This window comes from Choloepus didactylus, chromosome 13 (genome assembly GCF_015220235.1).
Source record: "Choloepus didactylus isolate mChoDid1 chromosome 13, mChoDid1.pri, whole genome shotgun sequence".
NCBI lineage: Eukaryota > Metazoa > Chordata > Mammalia > Pilosa > Megalonychidae > Choloepus > Choloepus didactylus.
In genome coordinates this window covers 5,807,430-5,827,391 of record NC_051319.1, presented here as the reverse complement: position 1 = coordinate 5,827,391, position 19,962 = coordinate 5,807,430, and the positions used below count along the sequence as shown (strand labels likewise).

The window sequence follows — 19,962 nt, the reverse complement described above, 5'->3', positions numbered from 1 at the left end:
GCCCCCAGGTGGCTGCTATGATTGGGTAATTTAGAGACCCACAACTTTAATAAAGTGTTGTATTCTTAAAAAAAAAGAAGTAGGTGGAAATGCAATGGAAAAAATTAAAACATTGAAAGGGCAATTAGATCAGATGAGCACGACTTCTTAATGCCTCTGAGATTTCTTGCTAACAGGCAAATCTGTGAAATGTTTAAAAGTAATACATCATGTTATACTGTTAAATGAAAAAATCATGTTATACTGTTAAATGAAACAAGCTATTTACAACACAGTATAAAATGATGCATCGAAGACTGGTTGTCTCTTGATGGAAAAACAAATTAAACTTTTTCCATGTATACTTTTCTGTTTCCAAATTTTCTATAGAAAACGTATTACTTTTGAAACAAACACTTCAATAATTTCAATGCAAAAAGTCATCTCATGCTTATGATAAATTAAGTGAAAAGCTATAGAATCATACATATCAATTGATCCTTTAAATATTATGTATAAAAATATGTTTATATGGGCATGGAAAACGGATATCTACCTGGAAGGATATATACCAAACCGTGGTTATGCAGGAAAGGGGCATAATTTAAAACAAAAATAATGTAAAATGCATTTTATCTCCAGTTTTTAAAATTGCCATGTCCAAAATGTTAAGAAATTTTGAAAATTAAGAAATTCCTCATTGGTCAAGAGATCTAGCCTTATCAATCTTCACTGTAAGTGAAAATATATTCTAAAAAAATAAAAATAAAGTGTTCTACATACGCAGTCTCTTCTTTCTAACATCCAGCAGTTTTTCCTCTAAGTCCCAAGATTTCTGTTTTTAAAAATAAAAAGAATAAAGCACATCACCTAATAATAAAGCCATAATATTTAAATCACTGAATTCTATTAGTTCATGTTTCCTAATGTTCCAGTTTTCAATTCCTCAATTTCCACATAATGAAAGGAGAGGACATAGCTTAGGTTACAAGTAGATAATTAGAAACATTAGTCAGAAATAAAGGAGTTATGAAAAAGAAAGAAACTTAAGCAGTCAATTGCAACCATACCAGTTCCTTTAGGCAATCCTATTTAATCAAATACAATACAAGAAGTTATTATTGAAATCATGACAGTGCATAGGCAGACTCATGTGCAAGTTTACCTGCTGTGATTTCATTATTAATTTATTTAGCTTTAATACGTGTTTCATGTTATCCATGAGTAAACTGAAAAGGAAACAGAAATATGATTCATTAACCTTAGTTAAGAACAACAAATTAAGTTTCTCATTAATGAAGGAATCAAATGGTATATAATCACTTTCATACCCACTGTTTACTTGCACAGGAAATCATCATTTAACAAAATAAATCTGGAAAAGTTTGATGTAAGCTAAATTTCTGTTACAAAATTAGAGATGCATTTCCCCAGAAAAAAGTTTTGGTCACAGGCTACAAAAAATATCAAATTTAAGAATGTAGGAAAAGTTCTAAAATTTCATTATTTAGGGGGGAAATACCCTAATAACCTGCTAATAAGCTGCTTTTATCCCCCTTTCTTTCAACAAATATTTCTAAGTACCTACTACATACCAAGAACTGTGCCAGGCACCAGGAATGTAAAATAGAATAAAACATGGTACCTGCCTTCAAAGAGGAAAGAATCTGGTGGGGAGGAAAAATAAATCCACAACCACAGTATGGTGCAATAAGGGAAACCCTTGACCCAAGTCTTAAAGGATGTGGAGTCATTACTTAGATCAAGTAGTTTGATATGATTGCAGCAAGAGGGCACTGATTAAGATTGGCAAAGAACAGTGGTTCTTACATTTCAATGTGCCAAAATCACGGGGGTGGCTTGATAAAATGCAGATTCCCAGCCCCCCCACCTTCAGAGATTCTGATTCAGAAGGCCTGTGATGGGACCGGCAATGTGATCATTGCAATAATGCTAATTAATCTGATAATCAGCAAGGTTTGAGAAAAAATCTAGAAGGAGCTTACTGGGGAGGTTTAGAAGGGGAATCTCTGCACAGACCTGGGAGAATTGAACTCAAGTTTTCTACCAGTTACAGCTATACTTGGTTGTAAACTTTAAAACATGCTGAGGGCACTGCCTTGTCCTGCATGACCTTTCTATTGTCTTTGGGTGTCAATGTGATGATTCTGTCCTGTACCCCTTTAATTCAAGCATGTTTTAAGCTTTCCTTTTATGGGGGAGCAATAGCTGAAGAGTTCAAACTCAGATTTTAGGATTTATGTAATCCTAGTGTTAGCTGGAATATGGGGAGGATGCGTATCATTCTGTATAATGCCTAAGATGCCCAGATGCAAGAAGTGCCCAGATAACCATCCTGGCACATTTTTGGTGCTAACTGGAGGGGACATTATATAACAAGATTTTTGGAGCTTTGGGAGGCAAGATCACAGGTAAACCCCCAGAGGTCAGACACTTCAGACCAGATTATGAAGGACCTTGAGTGCCTGAGTCATTTTTTATATTCTTTGGCAAACTGTTTAATCAGTACAAGCACATTTTTGCCAATGAAAAATGAGGAGTATACTTCCTACCTCAGTGGGTTGTCATTAGATTAAATGAGATGGCATTTTTCCTGGTTTATAATAAATACTGATAAAAGTTAACTTTCAAAATCTTTCTTCACACTTTTAAGACTGGATAAAATCTCCATGGCTTCTTAGGTTGTAATCCATACAGAACAAGATGTCAAAAGGACTATAAAAGTTGTTTTAATGTGGGTGGGGGGAGCCCTCAAAATTTCCTTCACTTTTCTTATTCCTCTGATAAAGATTGTTGGAAATGACAGTTAATTACAAATAACTCATGAAAACCAATGCCATTATGCAGATCTCCCTTTTATCTTCATCCTTACTAAATACAAAAAAAAAAAAAAAAAACTCACCTAGTTTTGGTGTCAGTTTTCTCCAGGTTTCTTTTAAGTGCAGATGAAAGCTGCATCCTATGAGGAAGAAAAGGCTGCATTATAAAACAAGGATAACATTTATGGTACATTTAAATAACTAAAAATGAGACAAGTTAAAGGCTGCTTTCCCTTTAAATATAATACAACACATAAGTAGGTTTCTAAACAGTATTATGTGGGAAATACTTTGATAAATGACCATTATGATCAATATGCTAGAAATATGAAATAATACTAAAATGGATGGACTGTTGGCACATGGTTGTGCATCACTGAAGTGGGGTCCCTTTCCCTTAATCCCAAAACATCTGCAAAGCAACAGTGTTGTGTAAACAGCATTAGGCCATGAGGGGGGGGGAGTGAGACTGGGCCTGTACCAGTTAAAGAGATCAAAACTTTACCGTTTAGGGGAGGCAAAGCTGCGGTTGCACGCATCAGCCAAGCGTAACCCTTTTAACAATAACTGCTCCAGGTCCAAGTGAAACTTTTTGTAACCCTTTAATAATCAATAGCTGCTCCAGTCCCAAGTGAAACTCTTTGTGAAATTGTTTTTGTCAAATTGTTTTGTATGATCAATAACTGCTCCAGTTCCAAGTGAAACTCTTTGTGTAATTGTTTTTGTGATCAAGAGCTAAACTGCCAACTCTGCTTCTGTTAGAATAGCTTGCTTGCTTGTGTTTCTAGGATACGGTTTCTGTCTATATAAGGCACCAGCACACACAGGTGGGGGCTGCTTGCTGAACTCCCAGCGCGGAGTGAAAGACGGCAGCCGCCTGCTAGCTGGCTAATAAAAGGCTCTTTAAATTCTGTTCGGCTGTCTCGTACTTTAACTCATGGGCACCGTAACAATCACAAGGCTGAGGGGCCGAGTAGAGCCTGAAATCCACCCTTGTGGAAGGCTGCAAGGAAGCATTAAGGCATGTGCTAGTTTGAATGTATTATGTCCCCCAGGAAAAGCCATATTCTTTGAAGCAATCTTGTGGGGCAGACATTTTAGTGCTGATTAGATTGGAATTCTTTGAGTGTTTCCACGGAGATGTGCCCCACCCAAGTGTAGGTGATAACTGATGAGATATTTCCATGGAGGCATGGCCCACCCATTCAGGGTGGGCCTTGATCAGTGGAGCCATATAAATGAGCTGACAAGCAGAAGGAACTCAGTGCAGCTGAGAGTGAACTTCTGAAGAGGAGCTACAGCCAAGGGGAACACTTTGAAGAAAGCACAGGAGCTACAGATGACCGATGTTTTGGAGACGGCCTTTGAAAGCAGACTCTTGCTCCGGAGAAGCTAGGAGAGGAGAAATACCCCAAGTGCGACTAGAGTGACATTCTTGAGGAACTGCAGCCTAGAGAGGAACGTCCTGGGAGAAAGCCATTTTGAAACCAGAACTTCAGAGCAGACGCCAGCCATGTGCCTTCCCAGCTAACAGAGGTTTTCCGGACACCATTGGCCATCCTCTAGTGAAGGTACCCGATTGCTGATGTGTTACCTTGGACACTTTATGGCCTTAAGACTGTAACTGTGTAACCAAATAAACCCCCTTTATAAAAGCCAATCCATTTCTGGTGTTTTGCATTCCAGCAGCATTAGCAAACTAGAACAAGGCACTATAAAAATCAACACAGGCCTGAAAACAGAAAGAGTTAGGGAATACAAAGTCACACTGACTGAAAACTGTAAAGCATGCCTATATATAAACAAGCTCCATAAACAACTTTTAAATTCAAATAGCTAATGAACAATAATAAAAAGGTAATCAATTCAGTAATAGTAATTATTTCTTCCCTTCTCCCTCACAAAAAAAGTTTCATTTCATTAAAAGGGAATGTTTTTTTTTTTTATTAAATTCAGTTTTATTGAAATACATTCACACACCATACAATCATCCATGATATACAATCCACCGTCCACAGCATGACAACATAGTTATGCGTTCGTCACCACAATCTATCTCTGAACATTTTCCTTACATCAGAAAGAACCAGAACAAGAATAAAAAATAAAAGTGAAAAAAGAACACCCAAATCATCCTCCCATCCCACCCCGTTTGTCCTTTAGTTTTTATCCCCATTCCTCCACTCATCCATACACTAGCTAAAGGGGGTGTGATCCACAAGGTCTTCACAATCACACTGTCACCCCTTGTAATCTACGTTATTATATAATTGTCTTCAGGAGTCCAGACTGCTGGGTTGGAGTTTGGTAGTTTCAGGTATTTACTTCTAGCTATTCCAACACATTAAAGCCTAAGAGGTGTTATCTATATAGTGCATAAGAATGTCCACCAGAGTGACCACTCGACTCCATTTGGAATCTCTCAGCCACTGAAACTATTTCGTCTCATTTTGCATCCCCCTTTTGGTCAAGAAGATACTCTCAGTCCCACGATGCCGGGTCCACATTCATCCCCGGGAGTCATACTCTGTGTTGCCAGGGAGATTTACACCCCTGGGAGTCGGGTCCCACGTAGGGGGGAGGGCAGCGAGTTCACCCGTCGAGATGGCTCAGTTAGAGAGAGAGAGGGCCACATCTGAGCAACAAAGAGGTACTCAGGGGGAGACTCCTAGGCACCATTACATACAACTTTAGACTCTCCCTTGTGGCAATGAGCTTCATAAGGGCAAGTCCCATGCTCAAGGGCTCAGCACATCAAACTGCCAGTCCCAATGTTTGTGACATCAACACCAGTCCAGGTGAGGATGTCCAAGATATCCGCACCTTCCCCCAGATCCTCGGGGCTGGGGAGGGGGAGGCTGTAAATATATTTTTTATTATCTGCCCAAATTACTCTAGGATGTGTCACTATTTCACTCCAGCCTATACTAACCTACTGTATCTCATTTCCTATTCAAAGTTCCATGCAATTGTGGTGTTCGAACAAATCGACTGTAGAGTTGTACCGTTTAGAAAATTTAGATCCTGTACCAAATAGATATCTATTCCCTTGGTCTCATATGAAACTTGAAGTTTTAAAACACAATCAGTTTCAACCTTTATCCTTTGGCCTGGCTTGCCCTGGTCTTAAACAGACCTGCTTCATTCATATCACTAATTGAAGTCTGGGCTCTTTTTCAGCTTTTTTTTTTTTTTTTTTTTGACAGTGGCTGTATGCACTAATACTGACATTCATATCTGCCGAGCTCTAGCTCTGAGTTTCAGGTGTCTCAGAGATATGCATTGTTCCAGAGACCAATCAGGTTATATGCTAGGGGATCAGCATCTCAGAGTTTAGAGATAGGCCTTACAATTCAGGGATAGAGTTAACTGCTGTAAGAGCTTACAATCTAGGGACTATTACAATTATTGTGTCCACGTTAGGCTATGTTCTAAGATTCAATTCTGAGTTTACACATTGTAGTTAGTCCATATTGGTGAGGCATCATCCCTCTCACCATGTTTTCTCCAACACTTTTACTCCTATATATAGATTTTCCTACAATTTTATAGAGTTATATTCACATACCATACATTTATCCACAGTGTACAATCAGTTGTTCATGGTATCATCATAAAGTGTACATTTATCACCACAATCAGCACTTGAACATACTGATTACTACAAGAAAAATTGTTTTTTTTTTTTTTTTTAGCAATAAGAAAAAATGATAAAAGGAAAAATAACATGTCATACAATACAATATACTAAGGACAGCAAATAACACCACTACCAAGAATCCCATATTACTCCCCTATATCCCCCTCTCATATACATTTAGCATTGGCATATTGCCTTTGTTACATTTAATGGAGGTATATTACAATGTTACTGTTGACCATAGACTCCAGTTTGCTTTGATTATGTTTTTTCCTGAATACCATCCCTTTTTCAAATTTCTACATGGTTGACATTCATTTGCTTTCCCACATGCAAAAACATAGCTCTCATCACTTTAATTAAAAAATATGAATAGGGAAGAAGGCAGAATAGGACAGGCAGAACTCATTCTTCCACTGTAAAACAACTAGAGAGCAGGCAGAAAATGACCAAAGCAGCAGTTCCAGGGTCCGGGTGACCAGAGAAGGACCTCTGAATTATATAAGGAAGACCTAGATGGAAAAGCAGAAAAACTATGACTGAGAAATTGGGTGACTGTACTCTGTTGCAACTATCCCTAAGGTCTGCCGCTGGACAACGGCCAGAACAGGCAGCCGAAAAGTGGCCCACCTCTGCTTCGGAGAGGTGGGGAGGTAATCCTCGCAGTCCTGCAGCCTGGCATTCCCATGCAAAAACCCAGAAGCCAGTAGAGTCATTTTATCCACAAACAGAGACCCTGCTGCAGTGCACAGTGCCTACCTCCCATCCCTGAGGGCAGGTCACTGCAGATACTCAGACTTGGGGAATTCTGGGAAGCCCCACCTTTGGGAGGAAAGGGGGACACAGAGGAGAGCTGATCTAACAACTGGCCAGTAAAAGAGACACTCTGGGTTCCACTGCTTCGATCTTATCTACACAGGGACTCAGGGTGCTGCACTGCAATACCAGGTGCCTTTCTCTATCCCCAAGGTGGTCTTGCTGGCCGGCAAAAAGCAGAGTACTCCTGGGCCAGCTGCTGGCTTGTGAAGTTGAACCTCTCAGTCCGGCAGCCACAAGTCTTTCCACACAGGAGTCTGGGAATAACCAGACCCATCGCAGCTACAAGGCAGAGTCCTCACCATGGTGCACAGTGCCCATCCCCCACATCTGGAGCCGGCAGCTTTCAGCAGCCTTGACTAGATTTTCACCTGTTCTAGACCCTACCCAGTGGGCTGTTGCAGTCGGGGAGCAGTGGGGCTGTCGGAAGAGGTGTCCCAAGAGTGCCATCCGCTGGGAAGACTGGGAAAGTGCAGTCTGGCAAGCTGCTTCTCTGTCCAGCCTCCAACAGACTTCTGAAAAGGGCCGCAGCCCTGAGGTAGGCCCAGGCCTTGGTTTGGCTGGGAATTACTGACAAACCAAGTGCCAAAGGAAACCTTCAAAGGAAACCCAAGCAAAAACAAAATACTAAATGAGCGAGGGAAATCAGTCTTCAAAATAACTTTATGAAAATAATCAAATGCCAAGAAATCAGCAAAAAATCACAAACCATATGAAGAAGCAAGAAGATATCGCCAAGGCAAATGATCAAATTAAAAAGCTGGAGAGACATATAGAATTTGGAACGATTCTATAATCAAATTTTATAATCAAAGACATTCAAACAAATCACCTAAATAACTTCAATGAGTGGGCTAAAGAGATAAAAGATATCAAGAAGACACTAGTAAAGAGATAAAGGATATCAAGAATACACTAGAAGAGCATTAAAAAGAATTTGAAAGCATAAATAGAAAAATATCAGATTTTATGGAAATGAAAGATACTGCAGATCAAATTAAAAAAAAATACTAAAGAAACATAACAGCAGATTTAAGGAGGCAGGAAGAAAGCTTAAGCAAACTAGAGGACAGAGCAACTGAATCTGAGCACATGAAAAAACAAATGGTGAAAAAGATACAAACATTTGAATTGGATCTCGGGGAAATGACAGACAACATGAAGCACACAAATATAAGAATCATTCGTGTCCCAGAAGCAGAAGGGAAGAGTAAAGGGCTAGGAAGATTATTTGAGGAGATAAGTGGGGAAAATTTCCCAATGCTTATAAAAGACTTAAATATTCAAATCAAAGAAGCCCAATGAACTCCAAATAGAATAAATCCAAATAGACTAACTCCAAGACACATACTAATCAGTCTGTCAAATGCTGAAGAGAAGAAGAGAGTCCTGAGAGCAGCAAGAGAAAAGCAGTTCACCACATACTAGGCAGTTCACATAAGACCAAGTGCTGACTACTCATTGGGTACCATGGAGGCGAGAAGGCAGTGGTATGATATATTTAAGATTCTGAAAGAGAAAAATTGCCAGCCAAGAATTCTTTATCCAGTAAAGCAGTCAGTGAGTGAGAGTTTAAAATTTTCACAGATAAAGAAATGCTGAGAGAAGCTGTTAATGAAAGATCTGCCAACAGAGGCGTGGCGAGATTGTGGAGTGGTGAGGAGCAGAATTTCGTCTCTCCCCAGAGCAGCTGGCAATTACCCAAGAACTATATGAAACAGTGTTTTCGGGGTCTCCAGTAACCAGTCACACATCGGACGCAAGTTTGGAATTGGAAGAAAAGCTGAGATCGCAGCGAACATTGTAAGTTCCCCGGACCAGGGGTCTGGCGCCCCTCCCCACCCAGACCTCACAGACTATCTTGCTGCCGGCTCCCTGAAAGGGGGGGAAAAGAAAACCAAAAAACAGCAACCTGCTGAGGGCAAGAAGGGAGGCTCAACGCAGCCTCAACTGCAGAATTAATTAACAAATTAATTAACTAACTTTGGGAGCTGGGGTGCTAAAGAAGGGCTGGACTCTGAGAAGTGGGGGCACGTAAAAGCGGGCACCCATTCCCAGACTCCAAAAAAGCCATTTTTTTTCCCCCTACATTTTGTCCCTTCTGGCTGCTCACTGATCCCTTATCTTTTTGCATTTCAATAGCCCCCAGCAGGGGTGGAACTGAAGCTGTTGGAGAGTAATTATCAGACAATAGCCCAAAGCATATCTTTAAATGCTCTATTCTGACACTGACAAAACTTCCAGGCTGGGGAAAGACTTTTAAAAGAGACTCTTTTTTTTTTTTTCCTTTTTTCTTTTTCTTGATTTCTTTTCTTTTTTTTTTTTTTTTTTTAAATCTAAAAGTAATATATGTGGTTATTTTCTATCGGAAAGCCCAGGTTGAGGGACTAGGCTGGGCTTGGGGGAGACAGAGTACCCACAGTGTCTTTGAATTCCGTATTCACTACTGAAGGCCCCCACCCCCATCTTTAATTGGCAACTCAGGCTGACCAAGGAATCTACCTGGAGAGGCCCCAAAGAGGAGAGAGGAGAAGGGAATAGTGCCCCTGAGAGACAACTGGAGTTCTGAGGACTGGGAGAGTGGAGGGAGGTCCAGCTCAACTGGCAGTCCTCCTTCTGGGAATTCAGACCCCAGGGGCTGGAATTCAGATTCTGGCTTCAGTCAGCCACGTCCCTGACAGGATCAGTCACCAGGAGAACTTAAGTCTATATACCTCCTTATGCTGGTGGGGGAGCTGCGGGCTGGCCAGCGCCACCTGCTGGACAGGAGAGGAAAAGCACCAATTCTAAAGGCCTCATAGGAGGGTCTCATTCTCAGGAAAACTCCATACCCTCCCAATGAGACCTGGGCCTCATTAGACTGGGAAAATCTGACTAGGGTCGACCATATCTGAGGAGACCCACTCACAAAAAGGTTACATAGAGGCAGAGCAAGAAACAGAAAAAACAAGAGGGGAAAAATTCTGATCAACTAAATAGAACCTAAGTTAGAGGTCTAGAATAAGTTGAACTGAATAACAGAGGCCAGAGAACAAAGCCAACCAACAAGAAAACCACTACGTAAAAGACAGAAAACAAGCTCCAAAATAAACTAATCAAGAAAATCAGATGCCTAGACAACTTAAGATAACAAGCCATACCAGGAAACACGAAAACATGGACCAGCCAAAGGAACAAACTAATAGCTCAGCTGAGACACAGGAGTGGAGGCAACTAATGCTAAATAAATTTGATGAAATGAAGGAAGATATAGCAAAAGAGCTGAAGGATATAAAGAAGACACTGGCTGACCATAAAGAAGAATTCATAAACTTAAAAAAACAAATGGCAGAACTCATGGGAATGAAGGCCACAATGGAGGAGATGAAAAACACAATGGAGGGACACAACAGTAGATTTGAACAGGCAGAAGAAAGGATCAGTGAACTGGAAGACAGGTCATTCGAATTCATACACACAAAAGAACAGATGGTGAAAAAAATGGAAAAATATGAGCAGGGTCTTAGGGAGCTGAGTGACAACATGAAACACACAAATATACGTGTTATGGGTATCCCAGAAGGAGAAGAGAGGGGAAAAGGGGCAGAAAGAGTAATAGAAGACATATTCACTGAAAATTTCCCAACTCTTATAAAAGACGGAAAATTAGAGATTCAAGAAGTACAACGTACCCCAAATAGAAAAGATCCCAATAGACCTACTCCAAGACACTTACTGGTTAGATTGTCCAATGTCAAAGACAAAGAGAGGATTCTGAAAGCAGCAAGAGAAAAGCAATCCATCACATACAAGGGAAGGTCAATAAGACTATGTACAGATTTCTCTGCAGAAACCATGGAGGCAAGAAGACAGTGGCATGATATATTTAAGATACTGAAAGAGAAAAACTGCCAACCAAGAATTCTATATCCAGGAAAACTTTCCGTCAAAAATGAGGGAGAGATTAACACATTTTCAGACAAACAGACACTGAGAGAGTTTGTGAATAAGAGACCGGCACTACAAGAAATACTAAAGGGAGTGCTACAGGCGGATAGGAAAAGACAGGAGAGAGAGAGTTGGAGAAGAGTGCAGAAATGAAGACTATCAGGAAAGGTAAAAGGAGAGGAAAAAATAAGATATGACATATAAATTCCAAAAAACAAAATGGTAGTAGAAAGTACTGCCCTTACAGTAATAACACTAAATGTAAATGCATTAAACTCCCCAATAAAAAGACACAGACTGGCAGAATGGATTAAAAAACAGGACCCATCTATATGCTGTCTACAAGAAACTCACTTTAGACACAAGGACAAACATAGACTGAAAGTGAAAGGTTGGAAAAAGATATTTCATGCAAACAACAACCAGAAAAAAGCAGGAGTAGCTATATTAATATCAGACAAGTTAGACTTCAAAAGCGAAACAATTAAAAGAGACAAAGAAGGACACTATATATTAATAAAAGGGTCAATTCATCAAGAAAGCATAACAGTCATAAATATTTATGCACCAAACCAGAATGCCCCAAAATTCATGAGGCAAACACTGCGATCACTGAAAGGAGAAATAGATACCTCTACAATAATAGTTGGAGACTTCAATACACCACTCTCATCAATGGATAGAACATCTAGACAGAGGATCACTAAAGAAACAGAGATGTTGAATTGTATGATAAATGAACTAGACTTGACATTTATAGAACACTACATCCAACAACAGCAGGATACACTTTTTTCTCAAGTGCTCATGGAACATTCTCTAGGATAGACCACATGTTGGGTCACAAAGCAAGTCTAAACAAATTTAAAAATATTGATATTATACAAAACACTTTCTCAGACCACAATGGAATGAAGTTGGAAATTAATAAAAGGCAGAAGGTCATAAAATTCACAAACATATGGAGGCTAAACAACACCCTCTTAGAAAACCAGTGGGTAAAGGAAGAAATTACAAGAGAAATTAGTAAATACCTCGAGGCAAATGACAATGAAAACACAACTTACCAAAACTTATGGGATGCAGCAAAGGCGGTGCTGAGAGGGAAATTTATTGCCCTAAATGCCTATATTAAAAGAGAAGAGAGAGCAAAAATTGAAGAGTTAACTGCTCACCTGGAGGAATTAGAGAAAGAACAGCAAACTAACCCCAAAGCAAGAAGAAGGGAAGAAATAACAAAGATTAGAGCAGAAATAAATGCAACTGAGAACAGGAAAACAATAGAGAGAATCAACAAAACCAGAAGTTGGTTCTTTGAGAAAAATCAATAAAATTGATGGACCACTGGGTAGGCTAACAAAAAAAAAGAGAGAGCAGATGCAAATAAATGCAATCAGAAATGGGAAAGGAAATATAACTACTGACCCTGCAGAAATTAAGGAGATAATGAGAAGATACTATGAGCAACTATATGCTAATAAACTAGACAACTTAGATGAAATGGACAACTTCCTAGAAAAGCATAAACAACCAACATTAACTGAAGAAGAAATAGATGACCTCAACAAACCAATCACAAGTAAAGAGATTGAGTCAGTCATCAAAAAGCTCCCAAAAAGGAAAAGCCCAGGACCAGATGGTTTCACATGTGAATTCTACCAAGCATTCAAGAATGAATTAGTACCAATCCTGCTCAATCTCTTCAAAAAAATTGAAGAAGAGGGAAAGCTACCTAACTCTTTCTATGAAGCCATCATCACCCTAATACCAAAACCAGGCAAAGATACTATAAAAAAGGAAAATTATAGACCAATTTCTTTAATGAATATAGACGCAAAAATCCTCAACAAAATACTCGCAAATCGAATCCAGCAGCACATTAAAAGAATTATACACCACGACCAGGTGGGATTTATTCCAGGTATGCAAGGCTGGTTCAACACAAGAAAATCAATTAATGTAATACACCACATCAATAAATCAAAGCAGAAGAACCATATGATCATCTCGATTGATGCAGAAAAGGCATTTGACAAAATTCAACATCCTTTCCTGATGAAAACACTTCAAAGGATAGGAATAGAAGGGAACTTTTTCAATATGATAAAGGCAATATATGAAAAACCCACAGCTAACATCACACTCAATGGGGAGAGACTGAAAGCTTTTCCTCTAAGATCAGGAACAAGACAGGGATGCCCACTATCACCATTGTTATTCAACATTGTGCTGGAAGTTCTAGCTAGAGCAATTAGGCAAGAAGAAGAAATAAAAGGCATCCAAATTGGAGAGGAAGAAGTAAAACTTTCACTATTTGCAGATTGTTGTGGGCGATTAAGGTAGCATGCATGAAGTGCACTTGTCAGCAATGCTGGAAACATGGCCGCCAGGACTGAAACAACAACTTGGGTTGCCCTCAGCCTTCTTTACGGAAGTGGTTCGCGCCAAAAGTAGTGGTTCGCGCCTAGTGCTAACCTTACATCTGCCTAGCAACAGCGGCCGCCAATCCTAGTGCTAGCCTTACATCTGCCTTCCACCCTAGCAACAGCAGCCACCAATCCTAGACCGCCACCAGCCCTTGCTAGCCACTTCCCCCTCTCCTAGAGTATATATGCTCTGCCTCCTCAATAAAGATTTGCAGCTTGATCAGGATACTTGTCTTGCTGTCATTCCTCGTGTCTCTTGTCCCATACCATTCTTCCCTCACAGGATTTGGAGCCTCAGTTGAACGTCCCGCGGGCCGGGACAGCAGATGACATGATTCTATATGTAGGTAATCCAGAAAAATCTACAGCAAAGCTACTAGAACTAGTCAATGAATACAGCAAAGTAGCAGGCTACAAGATCAACATGCAAAAATCTGTAGTGTTAAGCACATTACAAAGCTACAGTGCTCAAAACAGCATGGTACTGGCATAAGGACAGATATAGTGATCAATGGAATCGAATTGAGTGTTCAGAAGTAGACCCTTATATCTATGGACAACTGATCTTTGATAAGGCAGTGAAGCCGAAGCAACTGGGAAAGAGCAGCTTGTTCAATAAATGGTGTTTGGAGAACTGGATATCCATTTCCAAAAGAATGAAAGAGGATGCCCATCTCACACCTTATACCGAAATTAACTCAAAGTGGATCAAAGACCTAAACATTAGCACCAAGACCATAAAATTCTTAGAAGAAAATGTAGGGCAATATCTTAAAGATCTTGTGAAAGGAGGTGGTTTCTTAGACCTCACACCCAAGGCACGAGCAACCAAAGAACAAATAGACAAATGGGATCTCCTCAAAATTAAACACTTTTGTACATCAAAGGACTTTGTCAGAAAGTAAAAAAGGCAACCTACACAATGGGAGATGATATTTGGAAACCACATATCAGATAAGGGTTTAATATCCCGAACATATAAAGGAATCCTGCATCTCAATAACAGAAAGACAAACAATCCAATTACAAAATGGGCAAAAGACATGAACAGACATTTTTCTGAAGAGGAAATACAAATGGCTCAAAAGCATATGAAAAAATGCTCAACTTCACTGGCTATTAAGGAAATGCAAATCAAAACCACAATGAGATATCATCTCACACCTGCCAGAATGGCCATTATCCAAAAAACAGAAAATGACAAGTGCTGGAGAGGATGTGGAGAAAGAGGCACACTTATTCATTGTTGGTGGGAATGTAGAATGGTGCAACCACTCTGGAAGACAGTATGGAGGTTCCTCAGGAAGCTAAATATAGATTTGCCATATGATCCAGCTATTCCATTGCTGGGTATATACTCAGAGGAAATGAAACTTAAGACACAAACAGACATTTGTAAACCAATGTTTACTGCAGCATTATTCACAATTGCCAAGAGATGGAAATAGCCCAAATGTCCATCAAAGGACGAGTGGATAAACAAACTGTGGTATATACACATGATGGAATATTATGCAGCTGTAAGACAGAACAAAGACATGGACCATGTAATAATGTGGATGAACCTTGAGGACATTATGTTGAGTGAAGTTAGCCAGAAACAAAAGGACAGATTCTGTATGGTCTCACTAATATGAACAGACATTAATGAACAAACTTTGGGAGTTAAAAGCTGACAACACAGGCAACCAGGAGATGGAAAGAGGGCAGAGATCAGCCATTTGATGCTGAAGGACTACAGAATGTTTAGGAGTGATTGCATAGATCCAGAAATAGATAGCATAATACTGTGTGATGGTAGCACGGTATTGTAAGTACACTGAACAAAGATGTCTGTGAGTAAAGCTGAAAGAGGTGGGATAGGAGAATGTATGACACCAGAGGTAAAGACAGATGATAAAGACTGGGACTGTATAACGTGGCAAAAACTGGAGTGGCCAATGACTGTTACTAAATATACAAATATAAAAATGTTTTTGCATGTGAGAAAGCAAATGAATGTCAACCATGTAGAAATTTGAAAAAGGGATGGTATTCAGGAAAAAACATAATTAAAGCAAACTGGAGTCTATGGTCAACAGTAACATTGTAATATACCTCCATTAAATGTAACAAAGGCAATATGCCAATGCTAAATGTATATGAGAGGGGGATATAGGGGAGTAATATGGGATTCTTTGTAGTGGTGTTATTTGCTGTCCTTAGTAGTATATTGTATTGTACGACATGTTATTTTTCTTTTTATCATTTTTTCTTATTGCTTAAAAAAAAAACACAATTTTTCTTGTAGTAATCAGTATGTTCAAGTGCTGATTGTGGTGATAAATGTACAACTTTATGATGATACCATGAACAACTGATTGTACACTGTGGATAAATGTATGGTATGTGAATATAATTCTATAAAATTGTAGGAAAATCTACATATAGGAGTAAAAGTGTTGGAGAAAACATGGTGAGAGGGATGATGCCTCACCAATATGGACTAACTACAATGTGTAAACTCAGAATTGTATCTTAGAACATAGCCTAACGTGGACACAATAATTGTAATAGTCCCTAGACTGTAAGCTCTTACAGCAGTTAACTCTATCCCTGAATTGTAAGGCCTATCTCTAAACTCTGAGATGCTGATCCCCTAGCATATAACCTGATTGGTCTCTGGAACAATGCATATCTCTGAGACACCTGAAACTCAGAGCTAGAGCTCGGCAGATATGAATGTCAGTATTAGTGCATACAGCCACTGTCAAAAAAAAAAAAAAAAAAAAGCTGAAAAAGAGCCCAGACTTCAATTAGTGATATGAATGAAGCAGGTCTGTTTAAGACCAGGGCAAGCCAGGCCAAAGGATAAAGGTTGAAACTGATTGTGTTTTAAAACTTCAACTTTCATATGAGACCAAGGGAATAGATATCTATTTGGTACAGGATCTAAATTTTCTAAACGGTACAACTCTACAGTCGATTTGTTCAAACACCACAATTGCATGGAACTTTGAATAGGAAATGAGATACGGTAGGTTAGTATAGGCTGGAGTGAAATAGTGACACATCCTAGAGTAATTTGGGCAGATAATAAAAAACATATTTACAGCCTCCCCCTCCCCAGCCCTGAGGATCTGGGGGAAGGTGCGGATGTGTTGGACATCCTCACCTGGACTGGTGTTGATGTTGTCACAAACATTGGGACTGGTGGTTTAATGTGTTGAGCCCTCGAGCAAGGGACTTTCCCTTATGAAGCTCATTACCACAAAGGAGAGTCTAAAGTTACATGTAATGGTGCCTAAGAGTCTCCCCCTGAGTACCTCTTTGTTGCTCAGATGTGGCCCTCTCTCTTTCTGAGCCATCTCGACAGGTAAACTCGCTGCCCTCCCCCCTACGTGGGACCCGACTCCCAGGGTTGTAAATCTCCCTGGCAACGCAGAGTATGACTCCCGGGGATGAATGTGGACCCGGCATCGTGGGACTGAGAGTATCTTCTTGACCAAAAGGGGGATGCAAAATGAGACGAAATAGTTTCAGTGGCTGAGAGATTCCAAATGGAGTCGAGCGGTCACTCTGGTGGACATTCTTATGCACTATATAGATAACACCTCTTAGGTTTTAATGTATTGGAATAGCTAGAAGTAAATACCTGAAACTACCAAACTCCAAAGCAGAAGTCTGGACTCCTGAAGACAATTATATAATAATGTAGATTACAAGGGGTGACAGTGTGATTGTGAAGACCTTGTGGATCACACCCCCCTTAGCTAGTGTATGGATGAGTGGAGGAATGGGGATAAAAACTAAAGGACAAATGGGGTGGGATGGGGGGATGATTTGGGTGTTCTTTTTTAACTTTTATTTTTTATTCTTGTTCTGGTTTTTTCTGATGTAAGGAAAGTGTTCGGAGATGGATTGTGGTGATGAACGCATAACTATGTTATCATACTGTGGACAGAGGAGTGTATATCATGGATGATGGTATTGTGTGTGAATGTATTTCAATAAAACTGAATTTAATAAAAAAAAAAAAAAGTAAAAAAATAAATAAAAGATCTGCCCTGTAAGAAATACTAAAGGGAGTTCTGTTGGCTGAAAAAAAAAAAAAAAAGGAGAGAGAAACTTGGAGAATATGAAATGATGATTATTAGTAAGAGCACTAAAATGACAAAAACAGAGAAAAAGACTAGATGTGACAAATAAAAGCCAAAGGATAAAATGGCTGAATTAAGGAGCGCTTTTAAGTATTAACATTGAATGTAAATGGATTAAACTCCCCAATAAAAAGACAGAGTGGCATAATGGATTAAAAAATACAATTCACCTATATGCTGTTTACAAGATGCTCACTTTAGACCCAAAGACACAAATAGGTTGAAAGTAAAAGGATGGAAAAAGATATTCCACGCAAGCAATAAAAAAAAAAAAAAAAATCGGGAGTAGCTACACTAATATCAGATAAAATAGACTTTAACTGCAAAGATGTCACAAGAGACAAAGAAGGGCACTATAAATCAATAAAAAGGGTAATTCTCCAAGAAGAAATAACAATCATAAATGTTTATACACCCAATCAAGATGCTCCAAAGTACATGAGGCAAACACTGGCAAAACTGAAAGGCGCGACAGACATCTCTACATTGATAGTGGGAGACTTTAACACACCATTCTCTTCAATAGATAGAACTAGGCAGAGGATCAATAAGGAAATAATGAATCTAAATAACATGGGAAATGAATTAGACCTAACAGACATATATGGAATGCTGCTACCCCAAAGAGGAGGATACACATTCTTTTCAAGTGCACAGAACATTTTCCAGGAATAGATCACATGCTGGGGCACAAAACAGGTTTTAATTTTAAAAAGGCCGAAATTATTCAAAGCACTTTCTCCAATCACAATGGAATGAAGCTAAAAATCAATAACCACTGAAGAAACACAACATTCACAAACATATGGAGGTTAAACAACAGTCTTAATCAGTGGGTCAAAAAAGAAATTGCAGGAGAAATCAGTATCTGGAAACAAATGAAAACGAGTATACAACATACCAAAACTAATGGTATGCAGCAAAGGTGGTGGTTAGAGGGAAATTTATAGCTCTAAATGCACACATTAAAAAGGAAGTAAGAACTAAAACCAAAGGCCTAACTGACCAACTGAAGAAACTGGAGAAAGAGCAGCAAACTAACCCTAAAGCAAATAGAAGCAAAGAAATAAAAAGATTAAGGGGGAAAAAATGAATTGGAGAACAAAAAACAATAGAGAGAATCAATAAAACCAAAAGTTGGTTCTTTGAGAAGATCAACAAGATTGACAAACCTTTAGCTAGACAGACAGAGTCAAAAAGAGAGAAGGTCCAAATAAATAAAATCAGAAATGAGAGGGAGATCTTTACCACAGATCCCAAAGAAATAAAAAAGATCATAAGAGGATACTATGTACAACTGTATACCAACAAACTAGACAACTTAGATGAAATGGACAATTTCTTAGAAACACATGAGCATCCTAGACTGACTTGAGAATAAATAGAAGACCTCAACAAACTAAAGGGTTTGTTTGATATCCAGTATATAGAAAAAAATTCTACAACTCAACAAAAAAAGGGCAACCCAATTATAAAACAGGGAAAAAAAAAAAAAAAGAAATGAACATTTCTCCAAAGAGGAAACACAAAATGGCTAAAAAGCATATGAAAAGATGCTCATCTTTGTTAGCTATTTGGGAAATGCAAATCAAAATCACAATGAGATATCATCTCACTCCTATAAGAATGGCTGCTATTAAACAAATAGAAAATTACAAGTGTTGGAGAGGATGTGGAGAAATAGGAACACTTATTCACTGCTGGTGGGAGTGTAAAACAGCACAGCCACTGTGGAAGACAGTTTGGCAGTTCCTCCAAAAACTGAATATTGAATTGCCCCATGACCCAGCAATTCCACTACTCGGTGTATACCCAGAAGATCCGAAAGCAGTGACACAGACATTTGCACACTGATATTCACAGGGGCATTGTTCACAATTGCCAAAAGACAGGAACAATCCAAATGCCCATCAACCGATGAATGGATATTCATGCAGCAGTAAGAAGGAATGAGGTCCTGAAGTGTGTGAAACATGGATGAATCTTGAAGACATAATGCTGCGTGAAATAAGTCAGACACAAAAGGACAGATGTTGCATGATTTCAATAATATGCACTAACCAGAATATGTAAAATCAGTCTTAAAATGTAGAATATAGGATACTCAGAAATAGAAAGAAGCTAGAGAGGGGGAGCAGCAACCTAATATGTTCTGAATGTATAACGAGGTTGAACTTGAAATGCTTGGAAATAGA

General features: G+C 39.1%; 1 protein-coding gene across 2 annotated transcripts in view; it reads right to left on the bottom strand.

Annotated features, from left to right (window-relative positions):
• CENPH (centromere protein H) overlaps positions 1-19,962 on the bottom strand; it is a 44,586-nt gene that overhangs the window by 3,325 nt on the left and 21,299 nt on the right. For both annotated transcript variants that reach the window (XM_037801441.1, XM_037801442.1), the window contains exons 5-7: positions 2,903-2,959; positions 1,145-1,208; positions 763-814 (exon numbers count right to left, since the gene is read on the bottom strand). In XM_037801441.1, coding sequence (XP_037657369.1) covers positions 763-814; positions 1,145-1,208; positions 2,903-2,959 — 173 coding nt within the window. The remainder of the gene's footprint in view (positions 1-762; positions 815-1,144; positions 1,209-2,902; positions 2,960-19,962) is intronic.